The 18,845-nt window shown below is 41.3% G+C and overlaps 2 protein-coding genes across 5 annotated transcripts; one reads left to right on the forward strand and one right to left on the reverse strand.

The window, feature by feature from the left end:
* Positions 1-12: 12 nt before the first annotated feature.
* Positions 13-6,675, forward strand: LOC148394340 (DNA repair protein Ku80-like). The gene is made up of 21 exons (XM_088382641.1): positions 13-107; positions 343-456; positions 854-1,037; positions 1,122-1,170; positions 1,275-1,397; positions 1,938-2,120; positions 2,548-2,662; positions 2,926-3,064; positions 3,310-3,422; positions 3,520-3,582; positions 3,659-3,796; positions 3,893-3,980; positions 4,112-4,242; positions 4,536-4,732; positions 4,975-5,077; positions 5,163-5,232; positions 5,464-5,573; positions 5,687-5,783; positions 5,920-5,987; positions 6,060-6,134; positions 6,320-6,675. Exons 1-21 carry the CDS (start codon positions 93-95, stop codon positions 6,332-6,334), a joined length of 2,190 nt encoding a protein of 729 aa, XP_088238767.1. The 5' UTR covers positions 13-92; the 3' UTR covers positions 6,335-6,675.
* LOC148394341 (collagen alpha-2(VI) chain-like) lies at positions 6,539-14,364 on the reverse strand. Of its 4 annotated transcripts, none has more exons than XM_088382636.1 (28): positions 14,146-14,364; positions 13,136-13,300; positions 12,433-13,043; positions 12,332-12,352; positions 12,169-12,234; positions 11,717-11,770; positions 11,596-11,640; positions 11,480-11,506; positions 11,370-11,396; positions 11,259-11,303; positions 11,132-11,185; positions 10,982-11,044; positions 10,439-10,501; positions 10,310-10,363; positions 10,191-10,226; positions 10,056-10,118; positions 9,665-9,727; positions 9,508-9,570; positions 9,364-9,426; positions 9,189-9,239; positions 8,846-8,944; positions 8,587-8,649; positions 8,484-8,519; positions 8,369-8,414; positions 8,118-8,270; positions 7,481-7,936; positions 7,371-7,409; positions 6,539-7,300 (listed from the first exon to the last, which is right to left on the reverse strand). In XM_088382636.1, exons 2-28 carry the CDS (start codon positions 13,269-13,271, stop codon positions 6,702-6,704), a joined length of 3,096 nt encoding a protein of 1,031 aa, XP_088238762.1. In that variant the 5' UTR covers positions 13,272-13,300; positions 14,146-14,364; the 3' UTR covers positions 6,539-6,701. The 4 variants fall into 4 exon arrangements, with proteins under 4 accessions (XP_088238762.1, XP_088238761.1, XP_088238764.1 ...); XM_088382635.1 differs by having other exon boundaries at positions 13,127-13,300; positions 14,146-14,363; XM_088382638.1 differs by lacking the exon at positions 14,146-14,364 and having other exon boundaries at positions 12,433-13,039; positions 13,136-13,280.
* Positions 14,365-18,845: the final 4,481 nt, after the last annotated feature.

Here is an 18,845-nt window from a genome sequence, read left to right on the forward strand (position 1 = left end):
CCACCTTCGTAACTAGGAGGTAAGCGCCATTTTCACACGGACCTTTTATTTTGTTACACACGTGTTCTAAAGGAGGGAAACAAAATATTACAATGTCCAAGTCGAAAGTGAGTACATTTGTTGTGACTTTAAAACATATCTTTGCAAACCGTTTTTTACTGATTTGTTTTTAATAATTGTATATTTACAATCCGTAATACACTGTGTTGTTCAGAAGTGAAATAAGCATGTTGGATGAGGGACATGTCTGAGGGGGCAAGCTGACAAGCCTTCGTGATAAATCGGTGTTTTCTAATAAAATGGCCAACATAATAAAACGTTTTTTTCCCCTGTGTATTGCAGTCGTTTCATGTGCTTTGCATGGATGTTGGACTTTCCATGTCCAACTCGGCACCGGGTGAAGAATCTCCATTTGAACTAGCCAAACAAGTCATTCAGAAGTTTGTCCAACGTCAGGTAAGCGAGGATACATTTAACTACAAAATGATTTATTTATTCAGCATCAGGAACTATCAAAGTTACTATGTAGGCCATACTGAAAAGAAAATAATAACAAAATTACATTGTTAAAGTCTTAACCTTACAAGGAATAAAACAAGGGGAAAACGTAATATTTGTAGAAATGAAACAATATTCCAAAAAATATTACTTTAATCTTGGTTTCCGTTACGTTTTTCTTAAAAATATACCTATCTACTTTTTTTATTTTAAATATATAACAATTATCTTCTATTCCTGTAATATTGCACTTTTAAAATATTCTACTTTCTCACATCATATCATCAATATCATCTCATCAATTAATAATTAGTAATTTCACATCACAACACGTCATTGTACTTTGTTTTCACAGGTGTTTGCTGAACTCAAGGATGAATTGGCTTTGGTTCTGTTCGGCACAGACTCGACCAAGAACCCGCTGGCTGAAGATGGCCAGTACCAAAATATCACTGTTCACCGCAACCTGATGTTACCTGACTTTGAGCTTTTGGAGGAGATTGAGAATCAGGTCCACCCAGAGAATCAACAGGCGGATTGTATCCTTTGAATAGAACTTTACACTTGTGGAAAAAATATATATAACATCAAAAGAAACAGTCTCCTTTAACTGTTCTAAAAAGGGCTAGATGCTCTTGTGGTCTGCATGGATCTTCTTCAAACAGGAATAAAGTAAGAGTTTTCTTTTCATCTGATAACGCTTGTACTATAAAGGTATTTTAAATGCCATTTTTGTTATCCTGTGCCACATCACGATTAGGATTTTTTTTTTTTAGGGGAAAACGCTATGATCGACTAAATATTTACTTCCTGAGTGACCTCAGTGTTGAAGCAGACTCGGAACAACTGGACATCATTGTTGAAAACCTGAAACAAGCTGACATTACGCTACAGTTCTTGTAAGTTCCAACATTGCGTTTCCTCACATAGGGGCATCCGCTCCAACAGATGCCACTTGAATAATTTAACACAGCGCCTCAAATAGACCCCCCCGTCCCGTTTTCTCCTCAGGAAAGAAGTGACAGGTGGTGCCACTTGAAGACATTAATACAACCCGCCCCCTTATAAATATGCATTATTTTTACCCCAAAAATCCTCCTAGTAAATACCGACCCAATATCTGAGTGCTAATTGATGCCTGATGCAATTTGTATTCTGAGATTTTAAGGCCTGCTGCATCGCACGCCATGCTATTGGATGCACCAGTGGTCGATTTCAGGAAAAAAAAAATATATATACTGTTGGTGACACTTTAGAAAAAAAAAAATACTGTTGATGACGCTTTGTCACATAACTACAGATGCACCGCAATGGAGAAAATAACAGATTGTCAATGTAGATTATTATAAGAGTGTATCTAAAGGGATATTATTTGTGTGTCACTTAAGTTGCTTGAATCTATACTTCAAAACAATGGTTCCATTCTTTGTATTTTGTAGTTTACCCTTCTCTGCTGAAGATGAATCAATGGATGAAGCTGACAATGAGAGAAGAGGAGGTCCCGGTACAAGAGGCTCGGGCAAAGGCTTGTCCAAGGAACAGAAAACTGGATTAGAGATGGTCAAACACATCATGCTGTGCCTGGATGAGCAGGATGGTCTTGATCAGATTTACACTCTCAGGTGAAAACGCCTATTGAGTTTTCTGAAGATATAGTGACTATGCATCTAACCAAACCCAATGCAACTCTGCTTACCTTAAGGCTTTGATTTGATAGCAGTGGACAATGTGGGTATTTTGCATGATAGTGTTGGCTTAGGATCTTCTCCCAGTTTTGCTTATCGTGACATTCAGAGAAACCCTCCATAAGGGTGCTGATTGCATAAATTACGTAAGTTACATTGCAATGAAGAGGAAGTGTAGTGCCAGTCGGTAACAGACTTTCATGCAGAACTAGGCAGTTCATGGAAAATGTATTTGGTTGTTTAATTGCACTCTTGATAAGACTTTATGGATTTTTTTCTAAGCGACTTTTTGTATGTCAACTTTACATGCAAAGTGTCTCATTGGTTTGCTTTGATTTAAGCGTCCCTTGTCCCCCACTCGCAGAAATGCTATCGAAGGGCTGTGTATGTTCAAGCACATTGAAAGAAGACCCATGCCGTGGCCCTGTCAGCTGACCATCGGCAGCGCTCTGCCCATTCGCATCGTTGGCTACAAAGCTGTATGTAATTTGACAAGCACTCTAAACTCTATAATAATAATCATCATCATCATTATAGTATACTTCTACTGGATTCTGGCAAGAAATTGTATTGTGTCTATTTTTTTTAGACACAGTTAACTTCTTCTTTTCAGAACATGCCCAAGGGCTGCTTATATGGTTCTTGGGCGCTACCTGTTGGGCCATCATGTTGGTGACCCCTGCTGTAGGTTTTTTTAAAAGGACATCGAGACCCTTTTGTGAGTCCCGCTTGTGTCCACTAGGTGACAGAGGAGAAGCTGAAGAAAATGTGGCTCACGGTGGACGCACAGAGCAACGAGAGCGACCATGTCAAGAAAGAGACAGTCTTCTGTCTGGATGACGATGATGAGACGGAAGTGCAGAAGGAAGACATAGTCCAAGGTCGCTATTTCCTGTTGTGGTATCAATACTATGTTTTACAGAATGCAATGCTATCTATATTTCCAATTATGCTTTCAGAAGTATGGCTCTATAGGGCTACCACTCAATGACCATATAAGGCTACCACTACTCAACATATCTTTAAATCCGCAATCGCAGTGTTTCCTAACCATTGCTATGTTGCTTGGAATTATTTAAGATTTTACCCTCCCTAAATAGACGGTGTGTCTGTTTTGTGTTCCCAGGTTTTTGCTATGGGAGTGATATAGTTCCATTCTCCAAAGTGGATCAAGAGCAGATGAAATACACACACGATGGGAAGTGCTTTGCCGTTTTAGGTTTTACCAACCAAAACCTGGTACCATGCCATTTAATTGATTAATTTATATTTTTTAAATGTGTTATGTTTTCGCTTTGCGTTCAACATTGTTCATTTATTTTCCGCTGGCCTGCAGGTTCCTCGTCACTCCTTCATGGGAACGCAGGCCATCAAGATTTTTGCTCCAAGCGGCGATCAGGTTTGATCCGGTAGCAAATTTTATAAAATGAGTCCCATCTTTTTGTGATTACCGATGGCATTTCCCCCGGGCTCAGCATGCTGGTGTGGCACTGTCTGCTCTCGTCCGGGCGCTGGATGAGCTCAAAATGGTGGCCATTGTTCGGTATGCTTATGACCGACGGGCCAACCCTCAAGTTGGAGCAGCTTTCCCTTGCATCAAGTTGAACTATGAGGTATAAAGAAAATTGGGCAATTTTGAAGAAATTAATTTCTGTTTTGCCCGTTATTGCCGTACAACTAAACTAACATATGCGTGTTTCTCTCCACAGTGTCTCATCTACGTCCAGTTGCCCTTCATGGAAGACCTCAGACACTTCACATATGCTTCTCTGAACAGCAAGAAATTCAGCCCCTCAGGTATCGTTCTTTTTACAAACATAAAAATGATCCATTTGATTTGATATTACACTGTCTGCCCAAGTAAACCATCTTAAATGAAAACCACACTGCCCTTGCCAATCAAACGGGGGATTGCTGTGCATACACAGACACTCAGCTGCAGGCTGTCGATTCTCTCATCGACTCCATGATGTTGATGGAGGAAGATGAAGATGGAGACCTAAAGGACTTGGTCAAAGTCCACCACATTCCCAACCCACAGTTCCAGAGGCTTTTCCAGGTAATCAATTCTGTTCATGACAGCGGGATATAGTATATATGTATGTTTTTAAATGAAGGAAATATAAGGATAATATCACCAGAAAAACTAATACAGTAATGAATTATTTTTACTTTGTTACATGCCATCGTGTGTTTTAAGGCGTGGTAGCAGCTAGCTAGCTAATAGAAAGGGATTAGCATCTCGGTAGTCAAGGCTAAGGGGTTTAGTTGTATTTAAAACTCTCATTCAGACTAACACAATCATTTCCTGTAATCCAATTGAAACGTGTCTTCTAATCCAATCTCTTCCAGTGCCTGCATCATCGAGCCGTCAGCCCCGGCACAGCCCTCCCCCCAATGGAGCCATGGCTGGCGGCTGTACTGGACCGCCCCGATGTCATTGAGGAGCGTTGTCGAGCGCCACTACAGGAGGTGAAGAAGGCGTTTCCTCTCAAGGTAGTGGAGAAGAAGAAGCAACTGAAGACTAGTGAACAGATATTTGGAAAAGAGTAAGTCTGGCATCTTTGGAAGGTCAAGTCGTGTATGCTACAGCGGAAGCTCTAAAATTGAACACCTCTTTGTCAATCAAACTATACATCAAAAGTCACATTTTGTGGTCGAACCAGAATGACATCAACATGTAACGCGCACTTCAGTTTAGTGTGCTAGTGCCCACCCCTTCCTTTTCTGTGTGGCCAAGGTTCTTCAATGTACTTTTCACTGTCTTCTGTTTGACCCCTTCGACTGTCAGCTCTGAGCAGCCGGATGCCAAGAAGGCAAAGGGAGATACGGCAGAGGAGGAGGTAGAGGAGGAGTATAATCTGGCTGACATTTCTGAAGGCTCTGTTACTTCGGTAAGAAGCTGGGTGGGAGAGACGGGGGCGGGGGGTCATATTTGAATGACTCACCATTCTCAACCTCATCTCTCCTTTCATCCAGGTCGGAAGCGTTAATCCCGCCCGTGACTTCCGCATCCTGATCAAGCAAAACACGCTTCCATTCCAAAGGGGTGAGGTTTAATTTATTTTGTTGTTCACATTGTGCAATAAGCAATGATCGATGTTGGGAAAGGTATTTTTTTTTTAAGCAAACTATTTCAAAGTTTAGTTCACAAATTTTACAATAAATAAGTTCACTTAATTGCCGATACAACACTGGCCATGATCATGACTAATGGGCATCTATTGTAAATTCTGTTTCTTTGTTTGGGTGGGATGACCACTACGACTCACCCATCCAGCCTGTGAGCAGCTGACTCACAGGATAGAGCAGTTGCTAGGCAACAAGAACACACAGTACTACATGAAAAGCATCACCTGTATCCAGGCCTTCAGAGAACAGTCTGTAAAGGTAAATAAACGGACTATTTCCCATTCCTTGAACCAATGCCAGCTCTAGTCAATGTGCACTCTTGGCAAGTGTTTGAAGCATTTTAGAATGATTTCATATCTTTGGCTGCGCAGCTGGGGAAGGCCGATCTGTACAATAGCTACCTCCAGTCGCTGAAAGGAAGCATCACAAACAGAGGGCTGGAAGTCTTTTGGGACCTGATTGTTCAAGGTACGCAAAGCCTATCCATTCAGGCCGTCCCAGGGAAGTCTCTCAAAAAATTTCCACACTGTGTTTTCAGAAGTGAATTAAAATTTGTATCAATTTTACAGGCCATCATTATAGGGTCTTTTTGTTACCGTTACAGCCTCCATATCACTTATTAGCCAGGACGAGGTGGAAGGAAGCTCTGTGTCCAAAAATGAAGCTGCTCAGGTGACTTAAGATATAAATTTCAGTCACTCCGACATGTTCCTCATTTCTGACAAAGCATTGCTCTATTGTCAGTTTCTCCTGGCTGAAGAGAAAAACGAAGAGCCAGTCGCAACAATGGAAGATGACACTGGCGATGTTGATGACTTGGTAAGTGTTCCCCCCCCCCCTCCTCCTTATTCCGAGAAAACACCAGGTCACTGCTGAGTCAAACTCATTTTAAAACTATTTCCTGTGTATTTTGCATAAGTGTCCCTGGTGATTCAGGCCCATTGCAATCTCAATATAAACTCTCCAATCACACATTTTGTTCCCCCCTCCCCCTTCTTGTGCAGCTGGACAACATGTAAGGAAGAAGGCGATGGGAGCGTCTGCGGGAAAAATGCAAAGTATTCATCCATGGGTCCATCTGTCCATTGTTCCACCTCCCACATGGAGATGGATGGGTACTTGGGAGGAATACTGCACAGAACATGACCTTAACCTAACTGTAATCTTTTGTGGGGGCCTTAAAAAACACAGCTGGGACTTGACAAAAGGCAGGACACTGTATGTTTATTATTTTAAATGTGATTTATTGTGAGCAATGTAATAGTACTTGAGGTTGCTACAAATATAGACTGTACAGAGCATCAGGAGATGTGGTATTTGTGAAGGCCAGGTTAATTAACAGTAGTAGCACCAAAACCAGGCTCTTGTCTTTGGTGTAGTTTCTCTTTAACATATCCACTGAATCAATTGGTCAAGCAAGCCTGACTGCCACTGCGACCAGTGTTTCGCCTTGAAAATGGCGTTCTCGTCTCCCATAGCCAGCTTCGTTAACACTTCTTGATCCACGTCGCTTCCCACGGCTATTACTGTGGGGACGACCTGTTCCTTACGCATAGCGTGCACCGCTTCATCCAGTTTTTTCCTGTCTGTGACGCCGTCTGTGATGAAAACGAACGCGATCTCGGCGAGGCGTCTCGTCTGGCGAGTCGTTCCCTTGCCAAGTACTCTGTCGATAGCGTGGGTGATGGCTGGCCCCACGCTCGACGAAGAGTCCAGATAGCGCAGACGAGCCACGCCGTCAGAGACGAGGACGGGATCATGCGTGAGAGGAAAAGCCACATAGTTCTCCCCGTCCTTGCCATATTGCATTAGAGCCAAGCGAGCTCGCCGGCGATCTGTTTTACTCCGAGCCAGTACTAGTTTGTTTGCCACCGTTTGTAAGAATTCACGCACGTGGCGGAAGTTGTCCACCCCGAGGCGCTCTGAGCCATCAAGCAGGAATACCACATCCACTGGACGCTGGACACACGGGGCCACATCAGGCTCTGTGGAAAGCCAACAAATTGTTTCGTAAGCAAGTGGATCAAAGTCAAAGTTGCTACGTTATTAACCTACCGCTCTTGCAAGGGAGATCAGGGCACACAACAACTGGATCTTCAAGGGAGAACAAATAGATGTGGGTTACAACGCAAGTTTGATAACATTTAAGATCCCACTGAACTTACCAGGACACAGCACAGTCTCCATCTTGTCTATGAAGTCCTCTGTCACCAAGTCCACAAAACTCTTCATACCAGTGACCCGATCCTTTTGGTCACACGCTATAGATCCCAGGATCTCATCGTCCTGTGCTTTTTGAAAGATGTCTCCGACCCCGATGGCGTTCACCTCTACGCTGCTGTCGTGACAGAGGGACTTGAGAAGATCCTCATCATCGCGCGGGTCGAAGCGCCCATCTGTGATCACCACCACGGACACTTTGGCCCGGATTCTCTTGCTGTCCCTGATGAGGTGGTCATAGGCAAACTTGAGGGCCGAAGGGGTGAAGGTGCCCCCAGCGATCCACTGAAGGTTCTTCACTGCCGTTTTAAAAGCAGACATGGAGTTAATATTGGGGTCGTCGAGACGGATGGCTTCAAAGGTCCCATTGTGGCTGTACTGAACAACTCCAACTCTTGTTCCTGAAATAGATTGTAGGTTGTAAAAATCATTTGCCTCGAGTTATCCAAGAGTAAGGTTTGGTCTCATTTGAACAAACTTCCCGATATTCAATTTAACGTAAAACTGATTCATTCTCTTTTAAGGCCAACTTTTGTCTCTTGATGTGTTTTACGATATCATTTATAAGGTGCCAGACTTTACCGGTCGGAGATGCAGGGTTGTTGGCCATAGATCCCAGACGATTAATGGTGTTGATTACAAAGTTCTTTTCCAAGGTGAAGTTAACCAGCCCGACACTCTCGGAGCTGTCAATGACAAATACGATGTCCAGGGCACCGCAACGCTTCTCACAGTCTACAAGAAAAGGTAAGAACTGCTTTATCATCATTGAAATGTGAAATAGTAGCTAACTTGCACTTTTGTATCATGGTTTATATTTATGGTTTGCTCACCACAACAACCGCAAGTTTCCCTGATGTAAGTCATGACATCACAATCCTGCAAAGACAAATAAGACAATATGGAGTGAGGATGTTGACAAAAGCGTCCTGCCTCGGACGTACTCACTGTAAGTGCAGGATCGCCCATTGGTCCAGGATGACCCTGCATACAAGCATTACACACACTTAGCAACATACTTGACTTGTATTCAATATCTGCTGGTGCTTACATCAGGCCCGGGGTCCCCTCTTATTCCCCTGGCTCCAGGCTCGCCCGCATGACCTGGCTCCCCCTGAACAGAATAACAAGCCAAAATCATTATCTAAAAAAATAAATAAATCCTAACATGCAATTTTAGCCTTTAGTCCGTTTTAATCAAAGCCGTCATGTGTGAGAGTTAACTCTTGTGCAGAGTGTTCTGAGACCAGTTTGGATCGTTTGTTTGTAGATATGCAAATCAAATGAAAGCTCAAATGGATGAATCTTACAGGCTCCCCGCGTGGACCTTTGTCTCCCGGCTCTCCCTTGGCTCCACATTCACCTCGACCGCCCCTAAGTCCTTTTCTTCCAGGATCACCTCGGTCACCCTGAGAAATACTTGGCATACTTTAAAAGGGATCATTGTCCAATGCACATTAATCACATATATATCAAAATTGTGCTGAATAGAAGTTAAATAAAAAATGGTTTCCAACAAAAGCTTTTCCAGTATGGTCAAGGACCATGTGGAGTGGACTACTCCAAACTTGCATTGCTGGTAAAAGGGGAGAATGCATGTGTGGCAGCTTTTCATTGCACAGTGGTAAAATTAAACAGCAAAGAAAATATTACAGTTGGTCCTCTTGGTCCAGGGTAGCTGAATCCTTGTCTTCCTTTATCACCCTAAGAAAAAAAAAAGACTGTAACAGCAGTAGTGTACTTTTAGGGGGGGATTGCCCATATAGCTAATTCAGAATTAATGAGAGCCGATGTATATTTGTTGACATAAAATATTTGTTTCGCTCACTTGTGGTCCTTGGGAGCCCGAGTCTCCTCTCGGTCCAGGATCTCCTGGATTTCCTAAGGTTCCCTGCAATGTATCCACATGGGGTTTTTTTTTGGTAATAGGAATACTCTCCAATTGTATAGTTTGATGTTTTCAACAACCCACATTTGCTCCAGGAACTCCTGATTCTCCTGCCTGGCCCCTCGGGCCTGGGAGGCCAAGATCACCCTAGAACAGAAACAATATCGTCATCTTTTCTGATTTTGACATTATAAATAATTTGACAAAACCAGAATGTTGGTGCGAAATCCCCCAACCTCACCTTTCCTCCCTTAAATCCGTCCTCCCCTGGTCGTCCCCGGCTTCCCTGTAGCCCTCGTTCTCCCTTTGAGTGACAGCGGTCCATTAATCAGAAACCACTTTTTGACACATGACACGTGTTTGTATGTTTTTAAGAAAGAAAGGTTACATAAGGTCAACAAACTTGGTTTTGTCTGAAAAAAAGTAACTTTTCACCTATTTTAAAAAGATAAGCGGAACCATGATCTATTTCCAATAATATAGAAAATGCAAAATCTGAACCAATCCTAGAAGGACAAAAACAAAATAGAAATAACAATATGTAACCTATGCTTAGAGTTTCCAAAAGCAAACGCCACAAAGAAAAGAGACATTTTCCCACCATGCCGAATACAATATTTAAATGTTCTTACCTTTTCTCCCTTTTTCCCAATAGATCCTTGACCTCCCTTTGGCCCTCCATGTCCTCTTCTTCCCTGTGGACATTTATGAGTTAACAAACTGAAGCAAAGGCACCTGAAGAAAATCATTATATCAAAGAAATATACCAGTTCGCCTTTTGGTCCAGGTAAGCCACGCAGTCCCTGAAAAGGTTCATTGTAATCTTTCACTGTCGTTAAATTTCTGGGTAAGTCAAGATAATAAAATGAAAATCAATTTGCGGTACCGCTGGTCCCTTATCTCCCGGGGGTCCTGGATTTCCTGGATTTCCTGTTTCACCCTGCAGGCGTTCAGTCCAGGTGTTATGACTGTGGTGTAAATGCGATTAGTTCACGAGTTTTAATTAGATTTGCACCTTTGCTCCTCGTTCGCCCTCAGGGCCAACAGCACCTGACTTGCCGTGAAGGCCAAGGTCTCCCTGAATGACACGAAAAACTAGCAGTGAGGACATGACCTCATCTTAAAAAAACTCAGTCTGTAATGGAGCATTTTAAACAAAGGATAGGATGGATGATGCTAACTGCTAGCATGCTAACTATAGATAACAGGTCATGAGAGAGCAGCCTAAAATTTATTAAGACCTTTTCCTAAGCTTTTGTAATAAAGTATCAATCCGGGATCTTGCTTGGGAAATAAAATTTCAACATGTTTTTCAAAATTACACAGAGTTCCATTTTAGAAGCACCAGACTCAGCTTGTGAAATGTTTAACAGCTAAAATTGAATGTGACTGTCTCACTTTGGCCTGTCGTCTCATAACATAACACTTGCGAGCAGCCATGTGAAGAAAAAACACTCAGAATGTCGGTCCAGCTGAGAGATGCAAGAATGTCTGCCATCCACCTTCAACTATGAAAAAAATCCTTATTATAATGTTCTTTGTAATCAAACAAAAATACCTTTTCTCCTTTTTTGCCTGGTGGACCAACCTCACCGACGTCTCCTGGGTAGCCGTCATGTCCCTTGGAGAAACAAACAAAACAAAAATCATTGCTCATGTGTGAAGTTCACCAAGATTCATTATAATTAAAAACATAAAATTAACTCACTTTGTCCCCTGGTTCCCCTTTGCAGCCAGGAGCTCCAATACGGCCAATTTTACCCTGAAGATACCACATACAATAGGAGTCAATAATTGGTCCCAAGATAAGATACACTTGTAAAATGAAAAATCACCTTCTGTCCATCGGTTCCATTCTGGCCAGGTACTCCAATTAAACCCTGAAAATTTGGAGATCAGTAAAGATTTCCTTACCCACCTTATTATGCCGCCAAAAGTAAACCTACCTTTGCTCCACTTGCTCCTATGTCACCCTGTTGGGGATTAGGACACTCATCAATTTAAACCATTCCCTCAAACAGATCATCAGAGGACTGCGAAATAAAATCTGTTTCACCTTGCCGCCCTTCAACCCGACTTCTCCCTGTGTCAAAGCATAAAGCAAGACTTGTGAATTACTGAAATGAAATCAATGTGACCACATGATTTGTTGAGCAATAACCCTCAGAAAACCTTTGGTCCAGGACGTCCAATTGGACCCTCAATGCCAGGATCTCCCTGTCACAGTGGGGTTGGGGGAGAATCTTTTTAGTATCTTAAAAGAGAGGATTAGATGTCAGTATTGCGTTCCTACCTGTCCTCCCTTTTCACCTTTTGGTCCACGATAACCACTGTCTCCTTTTGTACCCTGTAATACATCAACATGATCAACATTATAATTGACGTTTGGTGGCCAAACTGAAGCATTCCATTTCAACCTGAATATTCCAGCCATCCAAACCCAAGCCATTCCATAAAATCCAAACACAGGATACATGGAACCAGTCATACCATCTGTTCCAATCGTTCCATCCATCCCGAGTAGTTCCCCATCTATCCCAATTCAACCATTGCAACCAAAGCCACCCCATCAATCTCACCCCAAACATTCCATCAGTCCCGAACAATCCTCATCTTCAAAATCATATCATAGATTACATCGATGCCAACGCCACCATTTCAACCCTCAGCCATCGCAAGCACAGCCACTCCAAAACAGCCGTTCCGTTCCAGCTCATCATCATCCGTTCCCCATTCTAAACCTACCTTTGGCCCTCGAGGCCCTCTCGGTCCAGGAATTCCTGGAGTCTTGAAACATTGCTGTTGGTAGCACTACAATAGCAAAATAAAATAAGTGCTTGGAAATCAAGTTCATTGCAATGACCCAGAAAAGAAAGATCACAATTTCCCACATTGCCGTAACGCTTACCTCCATAAAGGCTTGATATTTCTGCAAGGAAAAGACTAAAGTGAGTAGAAGATACCTGCTAGTGAGAAATTAGAATCATGAGATTAGAGCGAGGAGGTCACCATGGCTTGTATGATACGATCAATGGACTCTCCTTTTATTTTTGGTCTGCCGTTAACAATTTCCACGGCCAGATAGTCGTTGCGGTAAACTTCAGCAGGCGAGCTGGCGATCTCCCTCATTCCCATTTCATCGATGGACCTGGACGCCGCCACTGAGAAAATACGAATCCCCTGCTCACGGGCCCTCTCCGCCGTTGCCTTTATCCCGCCGCACGGACTTCCCGTCACATGGCCGTCGGTGATAACCACGGAGAAGTGGACTGCCTTCGTTCCAGAGTAGTGTTGAGTCATTTGGTGCGTCATGTTTTTGAGGGCACAGTCGATGTAGGTGCCTTTGCCCAGGTATCGAATACCGCTGAGACTCCTGATGAAGTTCTCCCTGTTTGCAAAGTGGCTGAAGACCACCTGCTTCTGCGAGAAGTGCAGGCCTCCGATGGACCAGGTGATGTGGACCAGATCTCGGTACTCTTCATCCACCAGCTTGTGGGCAAAAACCCGGGTGAACTCCTTGATGTTTTCCACCAATATTCCAGGTGGGGACTCCTGTAGGGCAATGGTCTCAGAGGTGTCGATCGTGAAGAACAATTTGATAGGGCAGTTGACCATCCTGGCTGGAAGAAGCAAACATGAGACCACTTGACAGGAAGTACAATCCCCAACCACTCCTCTAATCTGCAAAATGATGCCAACTCACTCTCACAACCTTCTGGTTTTGGAAGAGTCTCATCTGGTTTGTCTCTGGGCACGGGTACTGGCCTTGGTCCACGAGGAGCCAGTTGAGGGATGGCGGCATGGATCATGCACAAGAAGATGAACGCTGAAAGATGAATTTTTGCCATTTTTTTTGTTGGACACCCCTGTCCGTCCCCTGTGAAATGTAAGACAGAAAGGATGCTGTGGAGGATTTGTCTTTAAATACAGGAACCAGATGTCAAACAAGCGGCGCCTCACAAAAGAAGCCACCGTAGCAACCGAGAATGTTTATCGTTGTTTTAAACCGTGTCTGTGAACAATCCTGTTGCGTTGGAGAAAGCAGAATTTTAAAGCTATGACTAAAGAGGAGCATATCACCGCTCAGTTAAATCATCCTAATGGGAAAGTTTCAAAACAAAAACAATGTGAGTAAAATTTACGCAATGTTCTGTACGACTTGGTGGATTTTATCACTCCAATCATCCAAAAACACTCAAGATAAAAAAGGTTCTGGATTTATACCTTTAACCCGTCTTCCAATTCCCACTTGTCATGCAATTTGGAGAAAACAAACAATTTGATAATGAAAATTCAAAAGATTAATATGTGACTGGCAACGCTTAAAATGTTATGATTAGACAAAACAAGAGCGATGTCTGCTGGAAGCTGGAATCTTTAAACATTAACTTTGGAGCCAATTCCTCTGTAATCTGCACACACTTTGCCAAATGTTCATAAGAAAACCTCCTTCATTTTCCATCATTCAATTATTTCAATAATTATACAAAGAGCAAGCGGGTATGCTTTCCCTTCTATTTTATTTATAATGCATTAATGCGTTCAATATAAACATTTCATAACATTGTTTCAAGGCAATATATTTGTTACAGATAGTTTTGTATTTATTTATAAACCCCACAACAAACTACTATAAAGTCAGGAGTAAACTATTTAAGTGGTAAGAACTGCACAAATTTAAGAAGAGCACAATGGATGGAATATTAAAAAATAGTGACTCACCAAAAGTGTGCCAAGCGCTCCTGCACTCGATCCGCTCACCTCTGGAAAATTTCCTCAAAGTATCAGGATAAGCATCTTATTCCTCGCTCTCTGTTTGGCGGACGCTTTGCCGGTCAAGGGGAGCTGCTCAATTTATTCCATAGAAGAGCGCGCCCCCACTACGACTACTTGCATGCACACGCCTGACAAATAGAGACGGAGCTAGAAAGCTGAGCCTCAACCAGAACAAAAAAAATGTAATAGGCGTCTATAAAGTAAATAGTCTGTCTGAGATTGTGTATTTATATTTCTGTATGGACACAAGAAGTGTTTCAGAGACAAACACAGCAGCTGGTTTCTTTCTTCTCCTTACATGGCGACACTCCTTGTGTGTTTATCCAGCACCGACATGAGGCCTTGATACAATACATTTGTCAGGACTGAGGACATGAGTACTGCATTACATCACCTACTCAAAGTATTAATAGAATAATACAGTAGATGCTGGTTGAACTTAAAGTCGTTTCAATTTAGGGGAAAAAAAGATCTCGGAGAAAGTAATGGATTTTTATTAACTGTGCATAGTGTAAAACGGAGTTAACCACTTTATGCTTAAATTTGCCAAATGGCCAAGCGCATTTTAGTTAAGCTAATGTTTTGTCATTTGCTAGTATCCTGCATAAATTTACATATGTGCAAATTTTATGGAGGTTTTTTTTCCCCCCAGTTTTATCTTTATAGGCATACAAATGTCAGGTTCTGTTAAGTTTCTTTGAATTTAATCCCATATGATAAAATCTATTTTTACTGACTTAAAACATAAAGGTCATATTTCATTAAAGGTGTTTAGAAAATATGTTTTGAAAGATGGATGGAGTGCCTCCGATATTGCAAGCTGAAATTAGAACATCATATCAGAATTTCTTCTATTCTCTTCTGACACGCAGCAGTAATTCACTTCTGCCTATCAAAACAATTGATCGATAGTAATACTGCTACGACTTAATGGTTTAATAGCTACTGCTGAAATGCGGCCTCTCGCTAGCAGTGCATTAACGTCATTCATTCCGGTTTCACGCAGACAGGCAGTCTATAATAATACCCTCCACTATGGCCTCTGTGTAGTCTAATTTATAGACTCTTGCTGGTTTGCAACTGTCATGTATCACATGGAAATGCCCTTGAGAGACACAATAAACCTCCTGTGGTCATGAATTACAAGAGCAGGTGTGTTAAAGAAGAAGAAGAAGAAAAAAAAAAAGAGCGTAAACAATGATTTAAAGTGCTGTCACGGAACTGCCTGCTCTCACACCTTTAAATCTCCCTTGCATTTCATCAACGCCACTGTCAACATGTAGGCAGTGACCCTTCAGTGACCCGCCTCTCATTGTGGGCAATATAACCACCAGCCACTAGGAGGAGGAAGGGGGGGGGGGCATGAATGCTGCAAATAATTGAAAAGCATTTTCCATAATAGAAGACTTGTTATGGAGCCAGAACAATGTCATTAAGATTTGCTGCCGAAAATAAAATTGCACTGATAATAAGTTTTTAGATTTTTTTCTTTTAAAAAAAAATAAATAAATAAATAAGTGGACTGAAAAAATGACCCTTCGGGACAATAATTTCAGTGGAAAAACACAACAGATATGTATTGTGTTTATGGTGCCATTTTGTTTTCAGTACAATCTTTTTCAGTGCCAGTATCTGTTTCACTGTCAGGACACGACTTCTACAAAACTTGTCAGTGTTCTGGCTCCATAACTCCTGGTCATCTTGACAATTTGTAGTATTTGCTCTTGTCTCCATGTCCTCACAATTTATGATTGTTTGGACATAATGTGCCAATTCATTTCAACAGCGACTTGCTCAGCTTGTCTAAATGTTAACTTCTCTTTGTAGAAGCAAGAGAAGTACCAGGGGGAGTTATAATAGTTAATGTTACTATGTCGCTTTTTATCCCAGAGTGTTTTAGAATTCAAACGACACTGACTAAAAGCAGTTCACACAATTTCAACAGAGCCCTTTTGGCCCATTTTCTGTGCCTTTAAGATTGCTTTTAATCACACTATGCATGAACGAGGAGAACAACTTGCGACATAACTGAACACTCGCTGTGTCACACTTCCAAGTTGAGCGGCACCTCACTGATTGCATTAGCAGAATTACTGGAAAAGCTTTCAAATGAAATACATTATCCGTGATTTGTTGTACCTACACTCTACTGAGCATATAAAAGTAGAATATCACTCAATAGAGCACAGTTGGTTTTCCTTTTGACGCTCTCCTTTCGTTTCAAACGTGTGACGAGAAGCCAGGCGAGCAAATTGGCAATGAACTCTCGACAACCTCCGAGCGGCCGGCTGGATGGCGCTTCAATAATTCAGCAGTCAAATCGTGCTACTGATTCTATCTATATGCTGGACTTGCTTCAACTTGACAGATAGCAGTGATGGAAAAAACAATAATAGAAAAAGGCATCCATTGGAGAGCGTATGTATAAATTTAAGTCTGGGACCAAAAAATGCCAGATATTAAATTATCCTGTTTTAATTTGAACACAATCATTCAGGGTTAGAAGATGCAGTAAAAAATATATTTTAATCTAAAGCTCATCTTTCTTCTGACCTTTGACCTTGGAACACCTAAAATCCCATTTAGCATGCTTCTGCTATGTGTGTGTAGGCGTCATTGGATTATTGAAATTTGAATGAAAAATGACCTCGATGTACCGTAGCAATTAATATCTCAGATTGTAGCAGTTGTTTTGTCAGTAATTTTTTTAAGCTTTTGAAGTCATTAATAGCTTTTTTTTCAAAGATATTTTGTTGTGGTAAAATATGCATTTACACGGACTGTTTAAAATTGATTTTCATTCAAACTCAGTCATTTTTGGTGAGGATCTGGAGAGAGATGATATCATACAGGGATGTCACGAGTATTAAATGTTTACACACCCCTGCTGAAACGCCATTTAATTGATATAAAAAAACTAAATCGAGAAAAATTATTTTAGCAATTTCACCAACATTGATGTGACTTCATGCTCTTATAGCTCGAATGTCGCTGTGTTCAGAACTATCAAATCACATTGAAACTCATTTGAAAGTCTGCATACACCTTCCAATATTCACGTGCCTCTGATTAAACCAGAATAAAGTTCAGCTCTTCTCGTATGCTTTTTTTAAAGTTTAAAATTGTTTTGTTTATTTCTTTATTTTGCTAACACTGTTACTTTCAGCTGCTCATGATTCATGATAAGGCCCCGGTTTCCATCTGAAGATAAATAATCTCCCAAACACGTGGGAATGTGTTATAAACCAATACACCATATTTAAACTGCTCGCGATGTATTGAGGTCGTCGTGTGTACTATCCCTTTGCAGAAAAAATTGTAACTTTTTTTCCCTTAGTTTTACATTGACCGACAGCAGCCAGCCTCTTCAAACTGACATGCTGTGGACATGAAACAAGAGCAATGAAAGAGAATATTTGAATGCGAACGCTTGAAAGACTGCGAGATCACTGGCAGTGTGTGCTGAATGTGAGCCATGAATACTGTATGGGGGCAGTAGACTCCAAGTGACACCAATACTTTGGTGCAGTCGCTGTCCCTCTGATTGCTCCAATCCTGCCCCCCCCCCCCCCTCCATCCTTCACATGTTCCTGTGTTTAGAAACGGCGTCAAACTTGTGAAAAAGGAATTATTGAATGTTTGTTAATGAGCTCGTTGCGTGCTGTGGTGACCAATACAGATGAGCTCAATGTGATGCATGACACTAACATGACTCACTTTTCATGGTGTGTCATCAAACTTTGACACGATATTCCACTCACCCTTTATGACCCTTAAAATTTGGTAACTTTTAAGGATGCACGATAACTTTTGGACCGATATTAGGGGAACTTTTTTTTGTCACTATTATGTTACGTCCGACATCAATAAAACCATGTACTACATGCTTTTAGCACACATTCACAACTTAATTTCTTTTCATTTTGAAGCGTCATTGTTTTTTTTGGAATCATTCAAATTTGACTGCATTGACAACTTTGCGTCCGGTGAAGTGCAAACGTTTACAGCAATAATTCAATGACAAATGTTCCACTTTTTCTCCCTCAGTAATCCACCCTTATGCCACACACTGTGCTGATACGACACTGCGTCCAGCTTTTGTTAATGATGCTCAGATGTCCAGACAGTAAGTCACAATTTTCCTTCCATTTGCACACCTTTTGAAGTTTGAAATGTGTTTTTGTGTTCTCTCCTTTCAGTACATTGGAATTGAGCAGTCTAGTCGACTTCTTTAAGTAGACAAAATTTGGATCGTGGTCAATACATGGAACTTGTAAGTTTAAGTTTTGATTCAATCATTGCAAAACACTGATATTTTTGAAAGTATAAAGTTGTGCTATATCATTTTATGAGAATATCTAATATTTTTTTAAATATACTTTTTTGCTTGACTATTCAGTGTCTGATAATAGGCCATCATGATATAAGTTTTTTAAAAGTATATTTTATGAGTAGATTCTCACTTCTCACTTGGACATCAAGATTTATGTCCTTAAAGTCTAAGCGAGAACATTGATCACTAGTAGATATAAAAATGTCAACACAACTGTGTAAAAGGCATTTTTTAACATAAAACAAAAAAGAGGCAGCTATGAAATGTGAAAAGCACAAAATACAAAGTCTAATAAAATATCAAATGTATACAT

Source organism: Syngnathus floridae, chromosome 8 (genome assembly GCF_059516105.1).
Source record: "Syngnathus floridae isolate MCC-2025c chromosome 8, RoL_Sflo_1.0, whole genome shotgun sequence".
NCBI lineage: Eukaryota > Metazoa > Chordata > Actinopteri > Syngnathiformes > Syngnathidae > Syngnathus > Syngnathus floridae.